Source organism: Pantherophis guttatus, chromosome 2 (genome assembly GCF_059756535.1).
Source record: "Pantherophis guttatus breed Tessera chromosome 2, ASM5975653v1, whole genome shotgun sequence".
Classification (NCBI taxonomy): Eukaryota; Metazoa; Chordata; class Lepidosauria; order Squamata; family Colubridae; genus Pantherophis; species Pantherophis guttatus.
This window is the reverse complement of record NC_142064.1, coordinates 229,649,368-229,671,866: the sequence shown is the minus strand read 5'-3', so window position 1 is coordinate 229,671,866 and position 22,499 is coordinate 229,649,368. Positions and strand designations below refer to the sequence as shown.

General features: G+C 41.2%; 1 protein-coding gene across 4 annotated transcripts in view; it reads right to left on the bottom strand.

Moving 5' to 3' along the window:
- LOC117673915 (protein SSUH2 homolog) overlaps window positions 1-21,918 on the bottom strand; it is a 46,669-nt gene extending 24,751 nt beyond the window's left edge. The window contains exons 1-5 of one of the 4 annotated variants that reach the window (XM_034431635.3): window positions 21,659-21,918; window positions 19,947-20,008; window positions 6,080-6,178; window positions 4,756-4,834; window positions 3,568-3,697 (exon numbers count right to left, since the gene is read on the bottom strand). In XM_034431635.3, the coding sequence (XP_034287526.2) occupies window positions 3,568-3,697; window positions 4,756-4,834; window positions 6,080-6,178; window positions 19,947-20,008; window positions 21,659-21,684 (396 nt within the window). In that variant the 5' untranslated portion in view covers window positions 21,685-21,918. Of the gene's footprint in view, window positions 1-3,567; window positions 3,698-4,755; window positions 4,835-6,079; window positions 6,179-13,656; window positions 14,034-14,692; window positions 14,991-19,946; window positions 20,009-21,658 lie in introns of those variants that run through there. The other 3 variants (XM_034431636.3, XM_087887903.1, XM_034431637.3) reach the window with 3 other exon arrangements.
- Window positions 21,919-22,499: the final 581 nt, after the last annotated feature.

Genomic DNA, 22,499 nt, shown 5'->3' with positions numbered 1-22,499 from the left:
AAAAGTAAATGGGTAAGGAAAGAAGCAAGAAGGAAAAAAGGGAAAAAGCAGCAAGTGACAGAAGAAACACAAACCATATCTCAACAGAAGTGACAGTCTACTTAACATTCTCCCCATTCCTCCAACTGTTTTTTTACAGTCATCACTACACTAAATATTATTCTCCCAGGATTACAGATAGGTGTCCATATCTCTCCATGATGCCAAAATGACAAAAATGTGCAATGTGACACAGCGTTTGCACTATGTTTTGTCACTTGCCTATGTTTTGTCACACCTTAGATTCAGATCAGAAGATGGAAGTTTAATAATGGTCTCGTCTAAGACCACTGAATAAATTTCAGGAGCCTTGGTAGTACAGTGGTCTAAACACCCTGTTATTAAGACCAACTGCCTGCAATTACTGCAGGTTCGAATCTCGCCAGGCTCAAGGTTGACTCAGCCTTCCATCCTTTCTAAGGTAGGTAAATTGAGGACCCAGTTGTGGGGGCAATAAGCTGACTTTGTATAAATATACAAAAGGATGAAGGCTATTGCTTAGCACATTGTAAGCCGCCCTGAGTCTCCGGAGAAGGGCGGCATATAAATCAAATTTTTTTTAAAAAAATTGTGGAAAATGAAACTTCTCATCAATTATTACCCCTCAGTTGAATATACACAAGTTGTATATTGTAAATATTGTACTCCTTCCTTGATATCAGTCTGCCATGCTGTTCTCAATAAGGTGAATAGTAACTGGAGAAAGAATCTATTCCATTATAGCTCCTGATTTAATTATTCTCCTGTTGGATTCACTTCAGGTACACTATTGAAAACCCCTGGCACCTTGAAATAGAGAAACTTCTATACGTTCCATACAGGGGTGAAATCTAAAATGTGTTATTACCGGTTCTGTGGGCGTGGCTTGGTGGGGGGAGGATAATGTGACTGGGAGGGCGTGGCCAACTTTTTTTTTTTTTTTTTTAACTTTTAAAAGCATTTTTTCTACAGCCTCTTCGGCCGAAGAGGTTGCAGAAAAAAATGCTTTTAGGAGCCTCTGACGATCAGGCAACTCAGCTGGGATCGCCAGAGGCTTTTAAAGGCATTTTTTTTTTCTACAACCTCTTCGGCTGAAGAGGTTGCAGAATAAAATGCTTTTAAAAGTCTCTGGTGATCCCACCTGAGCCGCGCGATCATCAGAGGCTTTGTTTTTTACTTTTAAAAGCATTTTTTCAGCTGAAGAGGTTGTAGAAAAAATGGTTTTAAAAGTAAAAAAAACAGCCTCTGATGATCGCACGGCTCAGCTGGGCATGGGGGCGGGGCGCAGGGATTTTTGCTACCGGTTCTCCGAACCACCCACCGCCATCGCTACCAGATCGGATGATCCGGTCCGAACCGGGAGCATTTCACCCCTGGTTCCATATTTTCTACATGTCCTTTCTTAAGCCATTTTATCCTGAAATTGTATATTGTTTTGTACGAACTGCTGTTATTGTACTTTTAAATATTCAATGTGAATTGCCTTACACTCTTTATAAAAGCCAGAAAACTGCAAATCTTTCTGAGCATATTCAGATCAATAGACACAATATAAATATTTGTGAGAAAACTGTGTGTAATAAAATCAAGAACATCGGGGGTGGGGAGGCGTCTTGGTTCACAGTTTCATAAACAGATCAATTTGCCTTATTGTGGAACAAGCGACGGGCAATGGTTCTTCAAAGCTTTCCCTGTATATATTAAGAAATATCCCAATCTTATTGGAAAAAGTTGGGGCTGAAGTCATGAGTTTACCTACAGACGTAAAGCACTCTTCTTGTACTAATTGTTTGTTAATTAATTAAGTTTGTGACCTACATTTTTAACCAAGGTCTTTATGCAGCATATGGTCCAAATTTAACATACCATATTTTCCGGCGTATAAGACGATTGGGCGTATAAGACGACCCCCGAATTTTCCTGTTAAAATATAGGGTTTGGGCTATACTCACCGTATAAGACTACCCCTCTTCCAACACACACCAAATAAAAATTAAAAAACATCAACTGGCTCACCCACAATGTAAAAGCAGCTGTGCTAGACCCAAAATGGCCCCTGCAACAAGCAGGAACCTCACACAGCCACAAAAAGCCCAAAAAAAACAACTTTCACACTTTACACACACCCAACACAACACAACTGGCTCACCCACAATGTAAAAGCAGCTGTGCTAGACCCAAAATGGCCCCTGCAACAAGCAGGAACCTCACACAGCCACAAAAAGCCCAAAAACCCAACTTTCACACTTTACACACACAAAATTCCACATACAGCTTTGTGAGATTTTGTGTGTTTGTGTAGTTAGAGTGAAACACTACAAAAACACACTAAATCTCAGAAAGCTGCACAAATATTATTTTATTTTATTTTATTTTTATTTTTATATGAAAGCTAAATTTAAAACTTCCTAAACTTTAAATGGCTAGGTCTAAAAAAGAACAACTAAAAAAACCCCCAATTAACTATTTTTTTTAAAGATCCCAAATGGGAAAAAAACCTACCCAATAGAACAGGAGTCTCCAGCCTTGGCAACTTTAAGACTTGTAGACTTCAACTCCCAGAGTTTTTCCTTTTACATGGCTCTGGCAATCCCAGCTGAGTTGCCTGATTAGCAGATCGTCAGAGCTTGGATCGCCAGAGCCATTTAAGGCTCGTCAGAGTCTTTCGGGCTGGTCTGCCTGGTTACAGGAGAATGACACCCAGCGTATAAGACGCCCCCTGACTTTTGAGAAGATTTTCATGTGTTAAAAAGTCGTCTTATACGCCAGAAAATACGGTATGTGATCCTCAAATTTCTGTTGCTAAGCAAGTGAGTTTCAAGTGAGCTTTGCCCCATTTTATAGCCTTTCTTGCTACAAGGTGTTAAGTGAATCACTGCAGTTGTTACGTTAATAAACACAGTTGTTAAGTGAATCTGGCTTCGCCATTGACTTTACTTATCAGAAGGTCGCAAAAGGGGATCATATGACCCCGGGACAATGTAACCGTCATGAATGCATGCCAGTTGCCAAATGTTCAAATTCTGATCACATAATGCTGCAATGCCCCCTTGGACTGCAAGGCGAACAAACCGGTCAGTCCTAGAGGAGATCAACCCTGACTGCTCTTTAGAAGGCCAGATCCTGAAGATGAAACTCAAATACTTTGACCACCTAATGAGAAGGAAGGGCTCACTGGAGAAAAGCTTAATGCTGGGAAAGATTGAGGGCAAAAGAAGAAGGGGATGACAGAGAATGAGGTGGCTGGATGGAGTCACTGAAGCAATAGGCATGAGCTTAAATGGACTCCAGAGGATGGTAGAGGACAGGAAGGCCTGGAGGAGCATTGTCCATGGGGTCGTGAGGGTTGGACACAACTTTGCAACTAACAACAACAAAGGCTGCAACGGTTGTAAATGAGAAAAATGGCCATATGTCACAATTTTCAGTGCTGATGTAACTTCAAACAGTCACTGAACAAATGGTGGTAAGTCAAGGACTACCTGTGAATGACTTTATATACAGTTTGTTGCATGCACGCACACACATGCTAATGTATATTCTGCTTACTCTGTAGGTATTCAGTGCTAGGAGATCCTGAAACATCAAGTCTCTGGCTGGAGCTTTGCTGTAGCAACACTTGCTTGCAGCGTACTCGATAAAAGCTTCTTTGGCTTCATCTTCCGAAATAGCAGGAATACTGTGGCACAAGCAAAAGCAACGGAGACAGTGAACATAAATCACAGGGCTAGCTTCAAATACTCCTCCAGGACAGGGGGACATGCTACCTTTTGAGTTGCTGGGCACGGTCAGAATTTTTAGAGCCTCTCTGGTTTCTCCCACAAAATGAAAAACCCCGGTGGGCACACTCGGTGGCCGACCGTCATTTATCAGGTGACAAAATGGAGAGGCCGCTATTGATTTAGGATTCTCATCGCCTCTCTCAATGACTTTGGGTTTTAGTATTTTCCCCCCCCTTCTTCTGTGTTTCCCCCCCCCCCCCAAAAGCAACCGATTGTAGCTACCCATCATTTTACATTCAAAGAAAGCTTTGGGGGGAAAAAACAGTGATGCTGGAAACAAGTAAATAAAAGCCACGTGAACTATAGGCCTACTGGATGCTGAGGAAACCATGCTTTATAAGGAACATAACCTTCCCTGAATAGAAGCAGCTCTTATCTCCTGCTTGAGCTACTTCACTTTACAGGTAGTCCTTGACTTACAACCTTTCGTTTAGTGACTGTTCGAAGTTACAACAGCACTGAAAAAAAAATTTATTTATGACTGTTTTGAACACTTATGGCCATTGGGGCATCGCCATGGTCACATGATCAAAATTTGGCCGTTTGGTAACTGGCTCATATTTATGATGGTTGCAGCATCCTGAGATCATGTGATCAACTTCTGTGAGCTTCTGACAAGCAAAGTGAATGTGGAAGCCAGATTCACTTAACAACCATGGTACTTGTTTAAAAACTGGAGTGATTCACTTAATAACGGTGGCAAGAAAGGTCATAAAATGGAGCCAAACTCACTGAACAACCATCTCATTTAGTAACAGAAATATTGGGCTCCATTGTGGTTGTAAGTCAAGGACTACCTGGGTATCTGTTGCACTTTCATGTTTCTCTCCCTCCAGATAATCAGCGGATAACCATTTAGTTTACAGCAAAATAAAATATAAATAAAACAAAATAAAATAAAATAAAACAAAGTAAAAATAGATTCTTAGAATCAAAAGAACAGTATCCATCTTACTTCCAGTTTGTCTGAGCTGGCCTTGGCTCACTTTCCTGATAAGGAAGCGAATCAGGTGGAGGAGGGAAATACTTCCCTGCTGCAAAACAAGGGAGTAAACGTGAGAAAAGAGGTTGCAGGTTAAACAGTGGCCAGTGGTCTGTGGTGGAAAGAGCAGTGAGAGTGGCTTATCCTATTAAAAGTCATCCTAAATTCAAGGTTCTTATTGTCCAGTAAGTATCCTGCTATGCTCAGGTTGCATCTGTTTACAGTGTAATCTGTAATCTGTTTCCTTATAGAGTGTTACCAAATACAAGCAACAGGTGATGGTTGAGCAGGTGGCCAATGGATCACTTGGGTAGAGAAAACAGATCTCTATTTTTTGTCCTTTATGTTTAAGAGGAAACCTATACATTTCTCCTCTGTTGTCAAGTCCCACTGTGTTCAGTGGCTCGCCCCACTACGTAGGTCAGTATACTTAAGATTTTAAATCCTGTACAAACAGAACCAATCTCTCAATGTCCTCCATGTTGGGGAGGAAAATCTGCAAAATCTGCCTCTAAGTCCATGGAAGTGCTGTGTGTGATTGATTTGAGGGTGCTCACTCTCTGGAGTATGTTCATAAACTGGGAGGCTTTACATGGTGGACTTTCACTCTCTCCACTTGCATGTTTATATTATTTATTAAAGGTATAAAAAGTTATTGGCACCACCAATCTCGCAACTCAGAGAGACTGCAGGTGGTAAGATCAGGACAGGATGAGCAAACTTGTCCGTGTTTCCCTCAAAGCAATGGGATCAAGCTCTCCTCTCTCTGCTCCAGTCAGTTACTGTCATTATTTGTTTCCACACCCTCCTCATTCACTCTTTTTCTACACCTCCATCTGCTACTATTGCCACACTCCACAAATATAAGTTGATCTGTTGTTTGCAGATCAAACAACAAGAGCCATGGTGGCACAGTAGTTAGAATGCAGTATTGCTGACTAACTCTGCCGACTGCCAGCAGTTCGATCCTCACCGGCTCAAGCTTGACTCAGCCTTCCATCCTTCTGAAATTGGTAAAATGAGAAGCCAGATTGTTGAGGGCAATAGAATGGCTCTCTAAACCGCTTAGAGCGGGCTGCTAAGCACAGTGAAACGGTGTACATGTCTAAGTGCTATCGCCATTGCAATGTAATTATTGGAGGGCAAGGAATCTTCCTTTCAGATAAATATGGTTAATTCCCCCCAAAGCAGCAAATTTAATTGCCACAAAATCAACACAAGAGCCTTGGGACACTTTAGTATTCAATATATTATCACGTGGATGTCATCGTTTTCATCAGTTCTACACCAAACTTACCATCTCCAACTGTAGTGCCTTCGTAGCCAGACACGTTGTTTACATCAAAGGCAGGCGGAGCAGAAGGTACTTCAGTTGTCATAACAGGAGATGTGATCCCTACAACATGCAACGGAGAAACATTAATACTACCAGCATACACGCATTTAACAAGCCATATGAAACACAGCATCTAATATATTCTCTTTGTTTCAAAAGTCACATGATATATACATTGGAAGAAAAGTCTAAAGTGCATTTCTCCCCAAAATGATGGTCATTTGATACAACCATTAATTTATGCACCTTGTCTTCAGAAAACTTTAAGACAGAGGTGGACAATCTATGACTAATGGGTCACAGGTAGTTCCCCCCAGCACCCTGCTTGCAGCTCTCAAGTTCCCACAGCCCAACATTTCAGATCTATCATTTCAATTGGAACAATATTTTTATGGAGGCTTAAGGCACCTCTCACCAATCCTGAGAACCCCAGAACACTGAATTACTTCCCCCCCCCCGCCCCCTTGGGACTTTTAAGAGGAAAACTGAAGAAGAACTGAACAGTAGGATATACCGCATGGTGAAGGGCGAGCAGGCAGCAGCTCCGCAGCAAGGCAGGAGTTGGGGAATGGTGCATTCCTCAACTCAAGGGAATGGGGCGGGTGGGCGGAGCCTCCAGCTGCCATTGCTACCGGTTCTCCGAACCACTGGCCATCATCGCTACCTACTCGCCTGAGGCGGTCCGAACCGGGAGCATTTCACCCCTGATTTAAAGTGACAATCAAGATTCTGATTCTGATTCTATTCTATTCTATATTTCTATTCTATTCTATTCTATTCTATTCTATTCTATTCTATTCTATTCTATTCTATTCTATTCTATTCTTCTATTCTAATTCTAATTCTAATTCTATTCTAAATTTACAGTGCTTAACCAGAACACAGCCTGTGTTCTAAATGATATTTATATTTCATAACTATGTACAAGCTAACTGCACAAAAAGCCAGTTTTTCTTATTAAAAATATAGCACGCTCATCCCGTGATTCAGCTCAAAGAATCTTCTTGATAACTATTCATATAATACTAAAAGGTTATATTATTACTCAGTTTATATCATCTGTCAATGAAATGTAATAAGACAGAGAAATACAACTTCATGTTTCTCTGTGCCGCAAAATCCAATGGGATGAACTTTGACTGATAATCATCTTTCAATCTAACTTACCAAGGGATAATGTCAGAATTCAATGGGAAGTGAATGATACGAAGAGCTTTTTAAAGGAAAAAGTGAATAAAATATAAACAAACTGATATGGATATTTTAGCAGGTCACCCTGCTTACAGCTGGAATGTTAGGTCTATTTTCTCCCATTCTTTATAGGATAATAAAGATAGATTGTCAGTGTATACTGGGAGTGTAAAAGAATAGGAGATGATAAGGAATCTATTTACCCTAGAAGTCAACAGTAGGATTTTATATAGTAATACAATTTATTATCTAAGACCAGAAGCATGGCAAGAGGGCAACTTAACTCCAGAACCTTAACATTAAAATAAAATGTTTCTCTTAAGTCATTTTAATGACCTAACTGTGGGACCAGGGCTACTTACTCTAGTAATGAGAAGCTACAAGCTTTCTGAATAGCATAGAACCTGGAAGGTTATGATAACTGGCAACCTTGTATGGAATTGCAGTCTCTGCAATTCTTCTCAACTCATACATAAACATCAAACTGCCATGCAAGTAGGAAATCATCATGACACCAGCAAGACCCACATTCCTTACTATATAGTCTAAATGCACGTCAGATGTCCTCTGGTGATGCTGATTTACTCAAGGATAAAGATAAAGACAATAAATCCATGCAGCCTTTCCTGCATTTAGAACACCAGAAGAGTCCAACATACAACAATCAGAAGAGGCTATTCGCAGGGTATGCCTCTGGTAAGTTAATGCCTATGTGAAGTGACCCCTCTTCCCCAAACAAGCAGATGCCCCCTCTTTCAAAGATAACATACTCTACATCCTTATCTGGATGACTATAAAGTATTAATCAGCCAACATTTCTTACAATTTCATGTAAATTTTGTAAGCCAATTAGGTGTAGTGGTGAAGGCATCACCATGAATTCTAGTTCCACCTTAGTGTTCCACCTCTTAAATTCCACTCATTCTCTCTCAGTCCTAGGAAGAAGGCAATGGCAAACACTTCTGAAAATCCTTGCCAAGAAAACAGCAGGAACTTATTTAGGCAGTTGTCAGGAGTCAACACTGAGTTCAAGGAATGTTTGCATGCATAAATTAATAAATCATCAATGTTTACATTGTTTATATAGACAAACATAACTCCTGCTTTAAAAAAATTATAGATTCGGATCAGGGGATGCAGATGACTTTCCACACACCATCCCTCATCATCCTTTTCCTGGACGTCAACCAGATACAGCCAAGCTACAGAGTACACCGGCCTTTGCCTATCCATTAGCTTAAGTCTCCTCAGATAGCAACAGGATCTTCCCCAGCTGGCAAACAGTAGCAATAACAATAGCACTTAGACTTATATACCACTTTGCAATGCTTTACAACTCTCTCTAAGCGGTTTACAGAGTCAGCATATTGCCCCCAACAATCTCATTGGTCTTCATTTTAATCAACCTCAGAAGGATGAAAGGCTGAATCAACCTTGTGCTGGTGAAAATCGAACCTGTGCAGACTTAGCCTGCAATACTTCATTTTATCCACTGTGCCACCATAGCTCTTTCCCCGATTCTCCATTTTCATTTTTTGCACTCCGTATTCCTTTTCTCTCTAGCAAAGGGTTTTCTAAGCTGTGCTCCATGGAACCTTAGGGTTCCCCAAGAACTTGATGGGGTTCTATGACAAAAGGCAAAAAAAACCCCAAAGAAGTTCATTTGACCAAGCCAGAAGCATCTGGAAAGAGTGTGGAGGGGAGAAGGGTTCCTACTGTAAAAAAAAATGTACCACAGTTGCCATTTTGTGGATTGAGTTCTGGGATTTAAAAAAATAAAATAAAGCAGGTTCTGTGGCCTGAAACAGACCGAGGAATAATCAAGACATTTTCACTGATGCTGATTAGAAAGAAAGGGTAACCATTGCTCTGTTGCCAGTAACACAGGTGTGGCTTTCTATATTTAATTTAGGGAGGGGGGGTTGGTTTTTTTCTTTTAATTTTTGGTGCTTTCAAGTCACTCTTGACTCCTGAAGACTGCCTAAACTAGTCCCTGCTGATTTCTTGACAACATTTTTGGAAGTGATTTGCCATTGCTTGCTTCTTCCTGAGGCTGAGAGATTGTGATGGGCCAAAGTCATCCAGCTGCCTTCCATATCTAAGGAAGGAATAGAATTTAACAGTCTCCTGGTTTTTAGCTTGGTTCCTTAACCACTACGTCAAAGTGACTCTGTTCCACCAACTTTAGCTACTTTAAAGCATTCCGCAAATGATTCCAACGTAATTAAAAGTAGCTTGTATATGTAACTGAAGCAAGTTTATTATAGGCTGAGAGATGGAAGAGTACTGAAATTCTTACAGTGGAGGAATGGATCATAAACATGTCAGAACTAGTGGAAATGGCAAAACTGACCTCTCTGGTCAGGCAGAAAACAAGTGTTATTGTTTTTTTAAAAAGTCTGGAAACCTTTTATAGACTTCTCACTAAAAGAAGAAGAAAGTGAGATGATTATTTATGAATGTAATTATTGAAACAGATGAGAATTGAATAAGGGGTTGAAGGGATTTCTGGAAGAGTTAAGAGGGAGGATAGACAGTAGGTTTGTTAATATCTGTCAAAGAGAACATTGGAAGTCATATTTCATAATTTTAGTTTTCTTTTCTTGCCTTGCTCTTCTTTCTTCTTTTTTATCTTTTATCTTCTTCTTTAGATTTGCCTTATACCAGGGGTGAAATGCTCCCGGTTCAGACCGGATCACCCGATCCGGTAGCGATGGAGAACCGGTAGCAAAAATCCCTGTGCCCCCCCCCACCATGCCCAGCTGAGCCACATGATCATCAGAGGCCTTTTTTTTTTTTTTTTACTTTTAAAAGCATTTTTTCTACAACCTCTTCCGATGAAAAAATGCTTTTAAAAGTAAAAAAAAAAAGCCTCTGATGATCGCGTGGCTCAGCTGGGATCGTCAGAGGCTTTTCAAAGCATTTTTTTCTGCAACCTCTTGGCCAAAGAGGTGGTTAAAAAAAATGCTTTGAAAAGTCTCTGACGATCTCAGCTGAGTTGCCTGATCCTCAGAGAGGCTTTTCAAAGCATTTTTAAAAAAGCCTCTCTGACGATCCCAGCTGAGTTGCCTGATCGGCAGAGAGGCTTTTCAAAGCATTAGAAAAAATGCTTTGAAAAGTTAAAAAAAAAAAAAAAGTTGGCCACGCCCACCCAGTCACATTACCCCCCAACCAAGCCACGCCCACAGAACAGGTAGTAACGAATTTTACATTTCACCCCTGCCTTATACCCTATGTAAAATCCTCAATAAATACAGGTACTCCTCAACTTACATCAGTTCGCTTAGTGACCGAAGTTACAACGGCACTGAAAAAAGTGACTTACGACCATTTTTCACATTTATGAGATTGCCGCATCCCCAAATGGTCACGCGATTTACATTCAGATGTTTGGTAACTGGTTCATATATACGATGGTTGCAGTGTCCCAGGGTCATGTGATCCTCTTTTGGGACCTTCTGACAAGCAAAGTCCATGGGGAAGCCAGATTCACTTAACAACCATGTTATTAATTTAACAACTGCAGTGATTCACTTAAGAACTGTGGCAAGAAAAGTCGTAAAATGGGGCAAAACTCACTTAACAAATTTCTCACTTAGCAACATACATTTTGGGATCAATTATGGCCCTACGTGGAGGACTGCCTGTATAACAATTTTTTAAAAACCTCAGTGTAATCGAAGTAACATTTATAGTTAATCAGTGTCCACCAAGGGTCAAAGTGAACACCATTGAGTACAGGTAGTCCTCGACTTACAACCACAATTGAGCCTCAAATTTCTGTTGCTAAGCGAAACATTTAAGTGAATTTTGTCCCATTTTACCGCCTGTAGTTATGTTAGTAACATGGTTGTTAAAGTGAATCTGATTTTCCCACTGTCAGAAGGTTGCAAAAGGGGAGCACATGACTCTGGGACACTGCAACTGTCATAAACATGAACCAGTCACTTTTTTTCGGTGCCGTTGTAACTTTGAACCATCACTCAATGAACTGTTATAAATTGAGGACTATCTGTAATGGGGGTAAAATACCTCGATGCTCACAGCGTTTTCTGATTCCTTTGCATTTTAGTATGTTTGTTAGGATCTGCTTTGGGTAGGGCAGGGGTCTACAACCTTAAATACTCAAAGAGCCATTTGGACCCGTTTCCCACAGAAAAGACCGGGAGCCACAAAACCTGGGTGGACATGGCCAACTCGATGTCACTCACTTCCACCAGTCACATGACCACCCTAGCCACACCTACCTAGCTGGTCATTAGGACAGAGAACCGGTTGTTAAAAAACACCGGGAACCACAAAACCCTTTTGACATCTCTCTCTCTCCCTCACACCCTCCCCACCTCTGTCCCCCTCTCTCTGTGTATCTCTCTATGTCTCTCTCTCTCTCCCCCTCTCTCTGTATCTCTCTGTCTCTGCCCTGGCCACTTCTCCATCCCCCGCCGTCACCCTTATCTTCTCAGGCCAGGTGAAAAGTGACTGGGAGGGGAGGGCCAGCCAGTGGTCGGATCTCCTGACAGGGAGCCACAGCAGACGGCCCAAAGAGCCACATGCAGCTCTGGAGCCGCATCCAAGCTAAGGCAGGCGTATGAAAGGCGAACAGTTCTAATCTCAGTGACAAGGAAACCAGTTTCTCTGCACAAAATGCAGTGTGCATGTTACTGCATGTTACTCAGAATAGGCACTTCCCAGAAAGGGAGAGTCAAAATGGCAAAATGCTGAATTTTTTTTTTTTTTTTACAGAGCTCTAATTGTAATCTGATGAAGAATGTCCTGTTTGACTTTTTATGTTCTAAAACTTCCAAGATATTGTGCAAGTCAAGTCCTTTGTTGCACAACCCAAGACTATTGCTGGGCTCCAGCTTAGGAAATCCAAAGAGAAGCCAAAAATGAAAGTCATCTGTGATTAAAAGCCAAAAAAAGGAAGGTTATGAAAACCAGACACTTTATATTTCTTTTGGTTTTGCAAGTCGTGCAGTAATCTACTTTTTTTAAAAAAACAACAACCCGAAAGTGGTTTTATTATTAATAGGGAGGCTATTTTATTATTATTATTATTATTATTGCGTAGAACTGCATTCTGAAAAGAAGAATTTAGCCAATCCCTTGAAATAATATGGTTCATTATTCTGATACGTTTACTACTATTTTTTATATAGCCAGAACTCTTCATGAGTGAGTATGCTTGCCTGTACGAAGAAAATTTCCTCCTTTTAAGAAAACTTTTTGCTGAGCTACTCTTGCAGAGCTGGTTTCCATATTTGTTCAGGGGAAAAGCTCACTTAATTTAGTGGGATTTACTTCCGAGCTAGCCTGTCTGATAGGTACTGGAAATCTTTTTGACTGGTGAGCATGTTTTGAATTCAGACAAACAAAGAAATAGCAGCCATGGGGAGCTGTTCATAAAATTGATTTTTTTAATGACCTTTTAATCCATTCATTTGGGGCGACTGAATGGAGCTCAGCGTTTATCGGTCGGATGCCCTTCCTGATGCCTATGCAGGGTTCACAGCAGATACTTTCTCTTTGCACCCTGATAGAGAAACAGCTGCCTAGGAATGAACTCTCAACCTTTCAAGTGTGAGCTTCTTCACCTCAAGACCACTGCGCCACTCTGTTCATAAAATGAATATTCCCCTAAATACCAGTTCCTCATTATTTCAAGCCAAAAAGTCATTAGGTGAGAAACTAAAGGCCAATTAAAAATCTTTATTTAAAAAAAGCCATGTCATTTTTATAGCATGAGACAAAGATGAAGGAATTTCCTTCTATTCATGCAACCACTGTCGGAAGGGAGACCCATCAGTCTATTGTAATCCCAAATCAGGAGTCTGATAGTAACTTTTCCAACTAACAATTTCATCAAAAGGCATAAACTTTCATGAGCTGCAGCTACTTTCATGAGATCTATGCAGCTTCCAAAAGCTTTTCTGAAAATGCTTTAGTCAGAAGGCAGCCACCTGATTTTTATATTCCTGTGCCAATGTCTTTTTTTTTAAAAAAAGCAAACCAGAAAACCAAGACCCAAAGGTGCTTTTTATCAAGAGGCAACTGGATTTTCTTTTTCTTTGAAGACATTTCACTTCTCATCCTTGGATCATCCAAGGATGAGAAGTGAAATGTCTTCAAAGAAAAAGAAAGTCCAGTTGCCTCTTGATAAAAAGCACCTTTGGGACAACCATGACCTGGATGACTGAGACTCTCCATAGACAAGAAAACCAAAAGCTGAGATTGCAAAGAAAAAAAGCGAAGAGAGAGAGAAAGAAAAAAGGAGAAGCAGTAGAAAGAGGGGGGAAAGGAAAGAACGGGAAAGAAAAACATGATAGGGGAAGCAAACAAACAGGTACCAGCCTGTAACTGCAAGCAATAGATCCACCAAGGCTCTGTGATTTGTGGAACACCAGGATGATCTTCCTTCCTGCTGATCTCATCACCATAAAGGAGCAACTAAGAAAGAAATGTTTCTCAATTCTCTAAATCTCATTTCCTTTTTCAACCCAGGAAATAACACCAAATACAAAGGCCTAGGGAACAGCCCAGCCCCTTTCCTCTTACTAAGTCCCAGATATGGTCAAAGAGTAGGAGGAGTCATCAAGGCAAGCTGTAGAAGAGATGTGACTAGTAACAGAGAAAGTGGAAGAAATGGAAAACTATGTTTCTTGTAGCTGCTTGTAGCCGTTTCTTGTAGCTGCTTGTAGGTCTCCGTCTTGGCTCTTTGTCTCTCACCCAGAGCAAAACCCTTCCCTCCGTCTTCCTGCAGATTCAGACCACACCCGCTTCGCAAATCCCCACTGTTCCCAATCACTCTAGTTTTCCGTTTGCAGTATATTAGACTGCAGTCATATATGGAGGAAAAATGCATTGCAACAAGTCATTTTTTTCCCCTCCAGGGATGAATTTGGACAAGGCTGCCACTTTCTCACACCTACTGAATGCTGTGGAAGAGTGTCCTTTTATCTGCTGCTGTGAAAGAGGGAAGAAGCCCAGTTCTGCTTCTTGCCAAGCAACGGACAAGAATCCAGCTTGTGCTCTATTGGGGAAACATGGCTGGGTGTGGGAGAATCTTGCAAGCATTGTCTGGAGAATGGCGCAACACCAACCACACAGGCCAAGGATGGATTCATCTAAAAACACTGTTATGTTACAGCTCAACATCCTCTAAGCAGACAATCAGTGTAAAGCAGTGTTTCCCAACCTTAGCAACTTTAAGCTGGGTGGACTTCCACTCTCAGAATTTCTCAGCCAGGATTGCTGGCTGGAGAATTCTAAAAATTGGAAGTCCCTCCTCACAGTACAAGGGCCTCTCCCACAGGCTTCCTCTCCACTAAAAGACCATGCTTTGGGGTCTTTTTGTAGACTTTCTCTCCCTTAAATTCAGCTTACCTTTCTGTCAGTTATCTGAATTCCTCCAGGCTTTTCAACGCTATTCCTTCTCTCCCCGTCAAATGCTTTGTTGCATGCCGATGAGTTTACATCCTGTTAAGTTTCTTCCCCCTCCCAATGAGCTTACCAATAGGGGGGCCGAGCTAGGGGTGGAGCAGAAGCCATCTGTTGTTACTTCCCTCAAGAAGATTTCACTTTTGAATCAAAATTCTCTAGCTCTTATCTGCAGCAGCAGGCTACCAGCTGCAAAACTCATAACAACCACAAAGCACAAAAGAGTTACCGTTTTCTGTATCTCTTTTCCTGCCATCTCCTAGATCTTTTCAGTCCAGATTAGGTAGCCCTATAGCAGATAACTGCCGTCTTTGTATCCTTAAAAGTCTGCATTTGGGACAGGTAAAATTGGCTACCTGCTAAAGATTTTTTAACCGATTAACAGAGTTGGAAAGGATATTATACAGTCAGGTCCAGAAATATTGGGACATCGACACAATTCTAACATCTTTGGCTCTATACACCACCACAATGGAGTTGGACTGAAACAAATGTGCTTTAACTGCAGACTGTCAGCTTTAATTTGAGCGTATGTACATCCAACTCAGGTGAACGGTGTAGGACTTACAGCAGTTTGCATATGTGCCTCCCACTTGTTAAGAGACCAAAGGTAATGGGACAGAATAATAATCATAAATCAAACTTTCCCTTCTTAATACTTGGTTGCAAATCCTTTGCAGTCAATCACAGCCTGAAGTCTGGAATGCATAGACATCACCAGACGCTGGGTTTCATCCCTGATGATGCTCTGCCAGGCCTCTACTACAACTGTCTTCAGTTCCTGCTTGTTCTTGGGGCATTTTCCCTTCAGTTTTGCCTTCAGCAAGTGAAATGCATGCTCAATGGGATTCAGGTCAGGTGATTGACTTGGCCATTGCATAACATTCCACTTCTGTCCCTTCAAAAACTCTTTGGTTGCTTTTGCAGTATGCTTTGGGTCATTGTCCATCTGCACTGTGAAGCGCCGTCCAAGGAGTTCTGCAGCATTTGAATGTGAGCAGATAATATTGCCCAAAACACTTCAGAATTCATCCTGCTGCTTTTGTCAGCAGTCACATCATCAATAAATACAAGAAAACCAGTTCCATTGGCAGCCATACATGCCCACACCATGACACTACCACCACCATGCTTCACTGATGAGGTGGTATGCTTAGGATCATGAGTAGTTCCTTTCCTTCTCCATACTCTTCTTTTCCCATCACTCTGGTACAAGTTGATCTTGGTCTCATCTGTCCATAGGATCTTGTTCCAGAACTGTGAAGGCTTTGTTAGATGTTGTTTGGCAAACTCTAATCTGGCCTTCCTGTTTTTGAGGCTCACCAATGATTTACATCTTGTGGTGAACCCTCTGTATTCATTCTGGTGACGTCTTCTCTTGATTGTTGACTTTGACACACATATATCTTCCTCCTGGAGAGTGTTCTTGATCTGGCCAACTGTTGTGAAGGGTGTTTTCTTCACCAGGGAAAGAATTCTTCGGTCATCCACCACAGTTGTTTTCTGTGGTCTTCCGGGTCTTTTGGTGTTGCTGAGCTCACCGGTGCATTCCTTCTTTTTGAGAATGTTCAAAACAGTTGTTTTGGCCATGCCTAATGTTCTTGCTATCTTTCTGATGGGTTTGTTTTGTTTCTTCAGCCTAATGATGGCTTGCTTCACTGATAGTGACAGCTCTTTGGATCTCATCTTGAGAGTTGACAGCAACAGATTCCAAATGCAAATAGCACACTTGAAATGAACTCTGGGCCTTTTATCTGCACATTGTAATTGGGGTAATGAGGGAATATCACACACCTGGCCATGGAACAGCTAAGAAGCCAATTGTCCCATTACCTTTGGTCCCTTAACAAGTGGGAGGCACATATGCAAACTGCTGTAAGTCCTACACTGTTCACCTGAGTTGGATGTACATACCCTCAAATTAAAGCTGACAGTCTGCAGTTAAAGCACATTGTGTTTGTTTCATTCTAACTCCATTGTGGTGGTGTATAGAGCCAAAGATGTTAGAATTGTGTCGATGTCCCAATATTTCTGGACCTGAGTGTAGGTTATCTAGTCCAACCCCCCATCCGTTCAAGCAGAGGACCCTACACCATTTTTGACAAATGGCAGTCCAATCATTTCTTGAAAGTCTCAAGTGATGAAGCTCCCACAACTTCCGAAGGCAACTTCTGTTCCATTGGTTGATTGTTCTCACTGTCAGAAAGTTCCTCCTCATTTCTAGGTTGAATCTTTCCTTGGTCAGTTTCCATCCATTATTCCTTATCTGGCCTTCAGGTGCTTTGGAAAATAGCTTGACCCCCTCCTCTCTGTGACAGCCCCTCAAATATTGGAATACTGCTATCATGTCTCCCCTGGTCCTTCCCTTCACTAGACTAGCCATGCCCAGTTTCTGCAACCATTCTTCATGTTTTAGTCTCTAGTCCCCTAATCATCCTGGTTGCTCTCCTCTGCATTTTTTCTAGAGTCTCAACATCTTTTTTTATAGTGTGATGACCAAAACCGGATGCAGTACTCGTGGTGTGGTCTTACTAGGGCTTTATAGAGTGGTATTAGTACTTCACTTGATCTTGATTGTATCCCTGTTAATGCAATTTAGGATTGCATTGGCTTTTTTGGCTGCCGCTGCACACTGCTGGTTCATATTTAGCTGGTTGTCCACTAAGACTCCAAGATCCCTCTCACAGTCACTGCTATTAAGCCTGGTTTCCCCCAGTTTATATGTGTGCTTTTGATTTTTCTTACCTAAGTGTAGGACTTTACTTTTCTCTACATTAAATTTCATTTTGTTAGACAGGGTCCAGTGTTAACGTCTGTCAAGTTCCATCTGGATCTTGAGCCTATCTTCTAGGGTTAAGTTATAAGTTATTCCTGCCAGTTTAGTATCATCTGCAAATTTGGTGCGTTCTCCTTTTATTCCCTCAGCTTTGTCCATGTCTGCTTGGATGGAGAAGGATCAAGGAGATTGGGGAGGCAACTGCTGAAGGAAAAACAACTCTGCTGGTGCCAAAGAACACACTGCTACGTGTGGGCAGAATATGCCAATTTAAGATTTACAGGGTAACGTGAAGAAGTAGACTTGGAGGAGAATGAGCAAAAATCATATGCCTGCAGTTCTTCAGTTTTAAGGGTGGGAAACTGTTTAAATAAGCTTTGAAATCTCTTTCAGCAAAAAAAAAAAAAAAACAACCACAGGATGTCACAATTTATATTTTGCAGTGAAATGATAAATCCGGTCAGAAATTGGAAGAGTGGGAGTGGAGGTAAGTCCTGGAATGTAAAAAATAATTCTAGAGATAATGCATGTATTATAAGACATAATTTTCCTATTTAGGGGTAATAGAAGTGTCTGTGTCCCAAATAATTTGGAGAAGAAGAAAAAAAACTCCCGCAGTGCCTAAATTGGAGTATTCTACTGCAGTGAAAGAAAGGTTATTGGTCCTTAAGGGGCAGAAAGGCTAGGATTTGTTTCAGTCTCTATGGTGTTAAAGTTATTGGTTATGGTGAGAACCGCAGCTTGCCAACTCCAGCTGTTTCTTGGAAGGTATTAAAGCTTCCTGTTGCTAATAATTGACAAGCAGAGATTTGCAGGGCTTTGAATCTGAATCTGAGAAGTGGAGTGTCATAGCTGTGAGCATCTCCCTATAGAAGCCATGTAGAAGCTCTCAGAAAGAAGAAGTGTTTGAATTAAATTTCACAAGAAGAGTCCTCCTGTCCTCTGCTTGCAACAAAATACTTTATGCCACCAGACTTGAAATTCTGGGCTTAGAAAACTTAGAACTACGCCGCCTTTGGTATGACCTAAGTATAGCTCATAAAATTATCTGTTACAATGTCCTACTTCAGCTTCAACCACAACAATAGACTAGCACACAGTAGATACAAACTTAAAGTGAACCGCTCCAAACTCAATTGCAGAAAATATGACTTCAGCAACAGAGTGGTCAATGCCTGGAATGCACTACCTGACTCTGTGGTTTCATCCCAAACCCCCCCAAATTTTAACCTAATACTGCCTACTGTTGATCTCACCCCATTCCTAAGAGGTCTGTAAGGGGCGTGCATAAGAGCACCAGCGTGCCTACCGTCCCTGTCCTAATGTTTACGCTATTTGTATCTATTTTATGTATCCAATCCATGCTTATACTTATATATATTATCTAATACATACTTGACAAATAAATAAATAAAATAAAATAAAATAAAGACAGTTAAAGATACATGTTTGCCTGAGGATTGTGCAGCTACCACCCAAGGCTAGGAAAAGATCCAGCTTCTTTAAGTTGTTGACCAGTTCAGCATATCCTGAAGTTGCTTTTTGGCTTCAGATCCAAAGTGCTCCTAGCACATCTCTAGAAGTGAGGCAGGTGCAGTTAGCTCAGCCAATCTGATCTGGAGTTCTCATGGGCTCTGGATAGCATACAGAAAATCCCGCCAAACACACTGGGGTTGTATGTTAAAGGAGTAAGTTTCAGAAGATCAACTGATGCAGCCGCAATCATTTTTTATCTGATTGCACTCAACCTACAGTAGTGGCCAAAATTGTGGAAACCTTTTGGGAAAAGTGTATTTTCTAAAACTAGCTAATAACATCACTTTTTTGGGGGGGGGAGTAGTACCATAAAATTATATATCAATGGAAAGATAATTTAATAAAGAATGTAATGCAATAACTTGCTATTAGAACAGCAGTTACAGTATAAAGAAGAAAAGTGAAACACGTAGAAAAAATGAGATGTACAAAAATTATCATCTCAGTTAATACTTAGCTGGGTAACCTTTAGCATGAATTACGGCCTTACAACGTCTTCCAATGGAGTGAGACCAAGTCTTTTAGTTCTGCAGCTGTTATAATGTGAAACCAAGATTGAATGGTTGCTTCTATTAACTGGGTTTTATTGCTGGGTCGCTTCTGACTAACAAGTTTCTTTAGTCGGTTCCATAAATTTTCAATTGGGTTATGGTCTATGCTATTCCCAGGCCATTCCAACAGTGGAATATGATTACCTTGAAACTCCAAAAAAAGAGTGGTGTTATTAGCCATCAAACCTCAAAAATACACTTTTCCCAAAAGGTTTCCACAATTTTGGCCACTACTGTATCTTAAGCAGGGTTTATGACAATAACATCTACATTTATTATGTTGCAGGGTTCACTTGCAATCTTTAGAATACTTGCTGTTAGTGATTAATTCTCATACCAAAAGTCTCCGGAGCAGGCATCTGATCAATAGTTCCATAATATTTATGATTTGATGAGTTGCTATGGGGAGAAAAAGAGAAGATGATGTAAACCAGCACACAGCTTTAGTTGATTATTCCCCCTTTTTTCCCCTCTTGAAAATTCCTTTCATTTGAACCTCACAACAATCTCATCAGGAGGCCGGACTGAAAAAAAACAACTTGTCCAAAACCTCTCAGCCAACTCCAGGTTCAAGTGGGGACATCAACCCAGGTTTCCGTGATCCAAATCTAATTTCTTTACCATTGTAGTTACTACAAAGATGAACTTTCATAGATAAAAACCGAGGATAAGCTTCTGCCCTTTTCCAATGTCTCAATAAGTTTTCATGTATCCAATATTTAACAGTGAGGAAAACATGGCCCATTAATAATTCAAATATAACCAGGCTAGGCCTAATAAATCAGGAACCATATGACAGGAGATTGATTCTGAAAACTCTTTGTGGTTATCTAATACTTGTCTGTATTTTTGTTGTCCAGATATGATTTGCACTAAATAAGGTTAAATTCCTGTGACCATTTGTTTTTCTTGTCCCAAGGCAATGAGCAATCTTCTAATTTTTCCAAAACGTGTGGTTAATTTGAAATGAAGGGGGACACAGACAAAAAGTAAATAAATTGTACTAATAGGAAAGCCAACTTCACTCAGGAGTTATAACTGTATGCACACACAATCCTAAATCAACATGGCCTAACTATAGTTTATTGCAGGGGTGGACAATCTTTTGATGGCCACAGAGCACACTAACGTTTTTTTGAAGGCTGAGGGCCCATAAACTGGTTTGGTCTAGATTAGAACTTGGTTTCGATAAATTACAGATTTTATGCCTACCCCAACTCAAATCTGTAAAAGAATATGCTATGATTTTCAGCATTCATGGTCAGAGAAATCTCCAAGAGTCACAAAAAGGGATCCAAGACCTCTTGCAACCCTGAAGCCACAAGCTGACCATCACAACTCCATAAAGATTGCTTATAAATCACAATGAGTACACAACATCTTATACAATAATTTATATAACTAGTGGATTGTAAGAGTGCAGTCATAATGTGGCTTGTTACTGCATACTGATGCAGTCTGTAAACCAGAGGTTACTAGCATGTTGTGTGAACTCAGATAATGGTAGTTTATTCAGTGATCCATGATTAAGCCAACTGTGAGCAAAGCCTGAGGCCACTATGCGTGGGAGGTTAAATGAGCAGCCTCGTGATTCAGTGTGAATCAAGCCCTATGTTTTTAATTAAGAATCCGGAGTGCCTTCAACAGGTTTTGTTCTATGTTCTCCAGAGCTGCTGCAAATAGGCGTTTACTAGTTCAACTACTTTTCTTCTTTTCGGAAGAAAATGGCAGTTCAGTTTTGAACCAACCCATAAAACAAGCGACCCGATTGGGCGAACCGGGATCTCTTGTGATCTTCACGTGCCGTGAGAACCTAGACAATCAGATTCGATCCGTAAACCGTGGTTTTTGAGAGCAAAGCCCCGATCTTTAAACCTTCGTTAGATCGCTCTCTCGGTCTCCAGAAAGAGACAAGCGACGGCGCGTGGTTGACATTCTGCAGTCAGCTGAGCTCCGCTCGACTTCCCCTTTTTCCCCTAGTTGCAGAGAGTTATTGAAATAATTTAAGGGGGTCCTGCCGGGGAAGCGGGAGGGTAAAAAGGCTCTCACCGGATCGCTCGGCTTCCTTGGGCCATGGCTGCGAAGAACTGCTCTGGAAGCTAGAAGCGAACCACAAGCTCCTGACTTTCCCCTTACTTTCACTTTCATTTCTCTTTAAACCAATAACTCGGGCCCAGCCTTTCCGCCCGAGGGACGAACTTTCCGGTTTGTGGGGAAAAAAAAATATATCTCCGGATTGGATTCTGGAAGGAAAACGCGACAGAGGGAAGGTTTGGGGTGCTTTTTTTCGGGCTTGCGCTCTGCAAGACGAGCGGCCAAAATAGGGGGAGGGGGAGAGAGGGCGGGGTTGTCGCTCATGAATGTTTTCGGATCGAGGCTGGAGGTGCTTTTGTGTCTCTTGGGAGTTTGCCAAGGTATGTCGCGCCCGCTCGGGTGAGTGGATCTGTTACACAACACCTTGGCAAACTCCAGGAGGCACAAAAGCGCCTCCAGCCTCGATCCCAAATCATTCACGCGCGAGAACCTCGCCCTCTCCACCCCCATTTTGACCGCTCATCCTGTAGAGCGCGAGCCCAGATAGACAGACAGACAGACAGACAGATAGATAGACAGACAGACAGACAGACAGACAGACACTGGTCAAAAAACTAAAGGGAACACAAACAGAAGAGACCCGAGATCTGAATGAATGAAATAGCCTTATTAAATACTTTGTTCGTTACATACAGTAGTTTTGTGTTCCCTTTAGTTGTTTGAGCAGTGTATAAACTACTGTATGTAAAGAACAAAGTATTTAATAAGGCTATTTCATTCATTCAGATCTCGGATGTCTTCTGCTTGTGTTCCCTTTATTTTTTTGAGCAGTATATATATATACATATATACCAGA